At 53.6% G+C, this 6,892-nt stretch overlaps 1 protein-coding gene across 1 annotated transcript; it reads left to right on the top strand.

The window, feature by feature from the left end:
- The first annotated feature begins 1,083 nt into the window (after positions 1 to 1,083).
- On the top strand, positions 1,084 to 6,104 carry SOST (sclerostin). The gene is made up of 2 exons (XM_033088999.1): positions 1,084 to 1,372; positions 4,115 to 6,104. The coding sequence occupies exons 1-2, from the start codon at positions 1,153 to 1,155 to the stop codon at positions 4,534 to 4,536; spliced, it is 642 nt and encodes a 213-aa protein (XP_032944890.1). The 5' UTR covers positions 1,084 to 1,152; the 3' UTR covers positions 4,537 to 6,104.
- The last annotated feature ends 788 nt before the right edge of the window (positions 6,105 to 6,892 follow it).

The following is a 6,892-nucleotide window of genomic DNA, read 5'->3' as shown; positions in this document are numbered from 1 at the left end:
CCTTCCTGCCCCTGCACCTCTGCCCCTCCCAGGCCCCTCATTCTGCTCCAGGGCTGAAGTAGCAATTCCTTTTGGTTTCTTTGTGGCTGGCTGGACCTGGGGTGGCTTCGTGGAATCCTCCCCGTGGTATGCATCAATCAGATTTTCCATATAGGACTCAACGCTGGTTTTGAAAAATGAAATGGGCTGGGAGACAGAAAAAAAACACGTCAGCACTAAAAATGTTGGCCTTGGCTTTTGCTAAGAAAATGGATTTTGTGCTCTCTACTCCTACCCGCAGCCCGGCCAAAGAAATAACTGTCTTTAGCACATGCGCCTGCGAGCCACAGTGAGTGTCCTGGCCAAAAAGTGCCTGTCACCGTGTGCGGGATCCCTGAGGAGCTTGAAATGCAGTTTCCTCCTTGAGCTCCAGCACCAGTTCCCGTTGACTTGCTCATCCTGGCTACTTATAATGGGAATCCCCATCTCCTTGCCCAAGTGGGCACCCTTGCTGTGGCCCTCAGTTTTCCCTCTTGCCTTCCAGAGGATGCCAAGCAGGGCTTTTTTGATCAGAACAATCAATGCTGAGCCTCATGGACTTGGGACCAATGAGATTTCTTTAAAAGCATGCTTCTGCCTCTATTTGGGTCTGTGGGGGGCCAAATTGACACCCCCTAGGGCCATTTTTTCATGTGACAAATGAACTTGGCCTTAGAAATGGGATCAGTAGGGCTCAGCCCTATGGAGGATTCAGAGCTGCAGTTTTCTTTGTTAAGCTTGTCCAAAGTTTGTTTTGAGAAAGCCTGAGGGCCCCAGGAAGGTAGAGATTAAGAGCCGGGATTCATTTTGATATCTGAAAACCACAGCCGTCTGCTTGTGGGAGGCGCTGGAGAGCAGGCTTGCCTCACACACACACCCCTCTCTCTGGGTCACCTGGGAGCACCAGCAGCAATTTGGGAGTTTGCTGCCCTTGAGGAGAAGTCTTTGTAGCGGGTTTGTTCTGAGCACACCCCTTTCCCTCCCCCTGGGCTGAGGAAAGCATGGGACCAGCACTGCCCCAGCCTGTCATTGGCTGGCACTAGGCAGAGGGGGCTTTAAAAAGGCAAACGTGTCTGGGCTGGGGACTGGAGCTTGTGCTACTGGAAGGCCAAGTGCCCTCCTCCGGCTGGCACCATGCAGCCCTCTCTTGCCCTGTGTCTCGTCTGCCTGTTGGTGCACGCAGCCTTCCGTGCGGTGGAGGCCCAGGGATGGCAGGCCTTCAAGAATGATGCCACAGAAATCATCCCTGAGCTGGGCGAGTACCCTGAGGCCCCGCCAGAATTGGAGAACAACAAGACCATGAACCGGGCGGAGAACGGCGGAAGGCCTCCCCACCACCCCTTTGAGAACAAAGGTATGGGGTGGAGGAGAGCACTTTAAGCATAGGGGTCCTCTCATGGGAGGGTTCTCTTTGGGACGTGTTGAAGACTAGGGTAGACTGTTAGCCACTGCCAGCAACGGTGGAGGGACAGTCTTGTCTGGAAGCAGGAGAAGGATGACCTGCCAGCAGAGCCTGGGAATCTGAGTGCAGTGACTTGAGACTGGCAGGGGGCAGGATGGAGGCTGAGGTGGTGAGGGTACAGCATTGGGACAGGCTCCGAGGCTGGGAAAGCTTTCAAGGGATCCCTTCCTGAGACTACAGGAGCCTGGTCCAGCTGTCGGCACCACTGAGGAGGGAACAAGGCAAGGGAGCCTCGTATCTATGAGCACCTGCTGGAGGCCAGATGCTCTCTGTGAGCTGTACATGGGCTGTCCCCCAGGGACCCACCACGTGGAAGCCCCCTAAGGTGAACTCCCAATTTGAAGGTGAAGAAACTGAGGTTCCAGAAATGAAGTAATCTGGTAGTGAGTAGAAGAACTGAGATTTGAACCCCTTTTGATCCAATTCCAAGACAGCCCAGGTAGGGGATTATGGGTGGAGTGTTGGGGACCAAGAGCCAGAGCAAATCCCTCTAAAGCAGTGGGAAAGGGATGGCAGAAAAGCACTCCATCAATTCCCCCTGCCCATGGTCTGCCCGGTGAGCTGGCACTTGAAGGAATGAGAGTGTAGGCACAGTTTTAGCCTCTGGGTGGCAGCTGGACCTTGGAGGGGAGGCAGCATCCTCTGTGCAGGGAGTAGACACAGGTGGCACCATCTGTCCTGGGTCCCCACCTCATATTCGACCTTGCCTCATTTCTGGGGAGGGAGCCTGACCCTACTGAAAAGTCAATGGCCCCAGTGGAGGGTACACCTGGGTTCCTGATCAGGTGCCCACAGAGAAGCCTGTGGGGCAGTGTGCACAGCTGGCTCTGCAGCTGGCAGGAATGGCTGGGGGTGGAGGCTGGGATGACACTTCAGACTAAGGGCCTCAGTGCCCTCTGGCCATTGTCCAGAGGGGAGAGGAGCCCACTGCCCAGGCTCCTACATTCCATCCGTCCCTTCCTCCCAACTAGCTGGGAACATGGGGCTCTGCCAAGAGCAAAACCAGAGGAGCCTGGGGGTCCCTTGGGTCTTCCTACCTGGAGGGCGGGCGTGCCCTCCCCCTACTTCCCCCACCCCCAGAGAAGGTCAACTAAGCTCAATCCATGGGCTCTAGGGGACCCACCTATGAGATGTCCACATCCCTGAGCTCCCATGAGAGGCCACAAGCCCCAAGGAAGCCACTTGCTCAAAACAAAGTCACCCTCTGAAGAGGAAGTGCCTGACCTAGGGGCACTATTCTTGGAAAGCCCAAAAGCCTTCTTCCCTGGGCAAACAAGCCACCCCCACACACCACCCCTGCAGCCTGGGAGCAGGAGTGAGGATGCCAAACCAACCCAGAAACCAGAAGGCCAGCCACAGGAGGAAGGCAAGCTCCACATCTCCCCTGCTGTGTTTGCTCTCCAGTGTCTGGCTCTCTCTGCCCCCTCTCCGGTTTTGGTCTTAGGATTATTTTTCATCCCTTTGTGTCACATGGGTCCCATAAGACTCTTGGGGGTGGACAGATGCCCACACGAGGATCAGCTGTTTAAAAAGCTCCCGCTCATCTAAACCCATAGTAGAAGACACCATCAAGGTGACTTTAGGGGCCTAAGCCAGGTCTCAGAGCTCAGTCTTACCCCACCCAAGAAACAAGCCTGTGCCACCATCAAGTGTCTATTCAAATGGCACAGAGCAAGAGACGTGTCCAGCAGGGTGCCTGGTACACAGCAGGTGCTTAATAAATGTTTGTGGCAGTTGAGCCTGTAGGTTTTCCGGCAGAGCTTGGTCCCCTTCTGCTAGGGAAGTAACTATAGTAAAAAGCAGCCCTCCGCCCCGCCCTCCCCTCACTCCCCAGCCCAGCCTCCCATGGTTGCTTAGGCACACAGCTTCCACCTGTGTGGGAGCCAAGAGGTGCTGGGGCCCCAGGGAAGTAGAGTCAGGAGACCCAGCTCTGCCTTTTGGGCAAGTGCTTTTCCCTGTCTGTCCTCAGTGATAATGAGGGGGTTTGCCTTTGGCTCCTTTCAAGTCTAATGACTTGTCCTCCTCTCCACCTCTCTTCCATCCTTCTCCTTAGCAGCAGCTGCCCTGATTTATCACCTTCAATTAATCCCTACCCCTGTCTCCATCCCCTAACCGCCCCTCCCAAGTGGCCAGAAAAGGAATTTGGGAGAAGCCAGAGACATGCAGACGGTGTGGCTAGTACCTACCCTGCCATGGCCAGGGACCCTGTGGCACAGGTGTGACCGAAGTCTGGCGAAGAGGAACAATAATAATACATAGTAACAGCCAACACTTCCAGCTTTTACTATGTGCGGGTGGTGTCCCCTGCATTACATATGTGATGGATAAATGAACGGAATCCTCAAGACAACCCATTTTACAGATAGGTTGCAAAAATACCAAAAACCAAAAACCAAAAACCAAAAAAAAAAAAAAAAAAAAAAACCACCAAAACTTGGCTTCAAAGTTTTAGGAGGAGAGGGTGGGCTGGAGAGCTTCCCACCGGCTGGGCCCTTCCCGTAATAGATGCCCAGAGGCAAAAGAACCCTGTCTGGAGAAAGGCAGGTTTGGGGAAGGCGGGGTGAGGGGGATGGAGGGGTGTAAGGCCTAAGGCTTGGAGGGAGCCGCCGCCCTCACGCGCGCCTCTCTCCGCAGACGTGTCCGAGTACAGCTGCCGCGAGCTGCACTTCACCCGCTACGTGACGGACGGGCCATGTCGCAGCGCGAAGCCGGTCACGGAGCTGGTGTGCTCGGGCCAGTGCGGACCCGCGCGCCTGCTGCCCAACGCCATCGGCCGCGGCAAGTGGTGGCGCCCGAACGGGCCCGACTTCCGCTGCATCCCGGATCGCTACCGCGCGCAGCGGGTGCAGCTGCTGTGTCCCGGCGGCGCGTCCCCGCGCGCGCGCAAGGTGCGCCTCGTAGCCTCATGCAAGTGCAAGCGCCTCACCCGCTTCCACAACCAGTCCGAGCTCAAGGACTTCGGGCCCGAGGCTGCGCGGCCGCAGAAAGGCAGGAAGCCGAGGCCCCGCGCCCGGGGCGTTAAAGCGAACCAGGCCGAGCTGGAGAACGCCTATTAGAGCCACCTGCCCGCCGCGCCACCCCAGCCGGCGCCCCCCATCCGGGCGCCGCAGGTTTCTGCCCTCTGCGCGCGGTTTGATTGTTTGTATTTCATTTTAAATGCCTGCAACCCAGGGCAGGGAGCTGAGACCTGCCTGGCTTCGCAGAAGGTAGCCAGACCCTGCGGATCCCGGGTGCCAACAAAGCCCCACTCTCCCCGTCCGCCCGCCGAGAGGGTCCCGCAGGGCCGGGGAGGGAGAGTCACAGACACTGAGCCATGCGGCCCCGCCCACCGGGGCCGCCTACCTTTGCAGGTCCCACTTCAGAGGAGGCAGGAAAGGAAGCATTTCACCGCCCCGGGGTTTTAGGAAGCGGTGGGGAGTGAGAAAAGTCTGGGGACTGGTTAAGAAATTTCCATAAGATCCCTATCCACTTCTCTGCGTGTCGTAAAGCCTTTAGTGCCACGCTGTGCCAAGAACACAAGACGGGGGTCTGAGAATAGGGTTTCTAGTCCTGGTTCTGCCACTAATTTGCTGGTGAACTTGGACTACAGTCTTCTCTTTCTGGACTTCGATTTCCTCTTTGTAAAATGCAGGTGGGGGTGGGATTAGGATCTCCGGCAATCTTCTGTCATAAGATTCTAAGGGCTCTGGTGCTTGTTGAATGGGCAGGGAGAGAGGTTGGATTGAACCATGGTCATGTCCAGAATTCGGAGTTGTAATCCTGTGACCTGACAGCCAAAGATGAAAAACAAACAGGAAAAAAGAGTCTATTCGTGCCTGACAGACTCCCGAAAGACACGGAGTTGTTTCCCAGGCTGGCTTCCCTAGATGTTTGGCTACCTCCACCCTTCCATCTCAAAGGATGCAGAAGCAACATCATTAATTGGGGTAGAGAAGGAGAAGGTCCCAAGGGTGGTGGGAGGAAAAGAAATCACCCCCCTATTCCCAAAGAGCAGTGTCCCGCCCCCACCCCGTGGCCATATTTTAAAGTCACCTTCTGCAGAGAAGCTCAAGGTCCCAGGACACTGGGCTTGCAGGCCCAAGGGAGCAGCCACCACCCTTTCAAAGACCAGCAAGCAGATCCCTTCAGAGGCACCTCTTCGTAACTCATGGACACATTTCTGTCTAGAAAATTGCTTCTTACTATTGTTACGTGTGTGGTGGCATATCTTACATTAAAATGATATTATTGGGGAAAAATTACAAGTGCTGTACATATGCTGAGAAACTGCAAAGCCTAATAGCTGCCATCCAAAAATCTTTTTGAAAATCATTTCCAGACACCTCTTACTTTCTGTGTAGTTTATAATTGTTCAAAATTTTTTTGTTGTTGTTAAACAGAAGCACATGCCATGTGAAAGCCTGCTGGGCTGGTTGTTTTCTGCAATCCTTTCATGTGGGATTTGTCCACAAGAATGAAAGTCGTGGTTTTTAAAAAGAGTTAAGTTACATATTTATTTTCTCATTTAAGTTATTTATGCAAAAGTTTTTCTTGTAGAGAATGACAACGTTAATATTGCTTTATGAAATACCAGTCTGTTCTTTCAGAATCCAGAAGCATTGTTAATAAACACAATGAGTCGTTATGGAGAGGATGTGGTCTCATTTCTCAACCACACACAGTCATTTCTGTCAGTTAACATCCTTCTTTGGGTCACTATGACACCTTTGACTGCACGATGGTGGCCCTTGTGACAATTATGTCCTTTGAAAAGTCATGTTCGTCCCTTCCTCTCCAAACCTAGACCTCATTCCTTCACTCTGCTATTGTAATAAATCTCAGCCTGGTCTCCCTCAAGCAGCCTGCCCTTCGCACTGTTCCAAAAACACGGTTCTCATTGTGTCACACCCCTGCTCAAAATCCCTTAATAGTTCCTCCTTGCCCAGCATCAAGTTCAGTCTTCTCAGCCTGACAAATAAGGCTTTTGCCTGCTTAACTCCCATCCTCCACTTCCCCAAGCTTCCTTACTGACTCCAGGTGCCACATGCTGTACTGATCCCCACCTCCCTAGTTTGCTCCCCAGCCTCAAACAACTCTTGCTCTTTCTTTGGGGTTCATGTTCCTTGTCATCTCTTCCCTGACCCTCCCAGAAGTGTTCCAATCCCCACTGATCCCTCGCGCCTCAGATGTCCAGCCCCTTTTGTCCATGCCTCTATTTTGGTTCCTAAGTCTCTGATTCGACATTCATTCGTGGACCACCGGCCTCACCTGGCCACACCCTGCTGAGTAATGGGATAGACACAAAGCCAAGGATAATTCAGGACCAGCTCACAGGAAGCGCAGCCAAGCTTTGACCCAAACATGAATTTTATGCCTCTCTGGTGAGGATATAAGATTGTCACAAGCAAGGACAATATCTTGCACTTCTCTCTT

The sequence above is a fragment of the Rhinolophus ferrumequinum genome, chromosome 21, assembly GCF_004115265.2.
Source record: "Rhinolophus ferrumequinum isolate MPI-CBG mRhiFer1 chromosome 21, mRhiFer1_v1.p, whole genome shotgun sequence".
Classification (NCBI taxonomy): Eukaryota; Metazoa; Chordata; class Mammalia; order Chiroptera; family Rhinolophidae; genus Rhinolophus; species Rhinolophus ferrumequinum.
The sequence above is the reverse complement of the archived record's forward strand: the minus strand, read 5'-3'. Positions and strand labels throughout refer to the sequence as shown.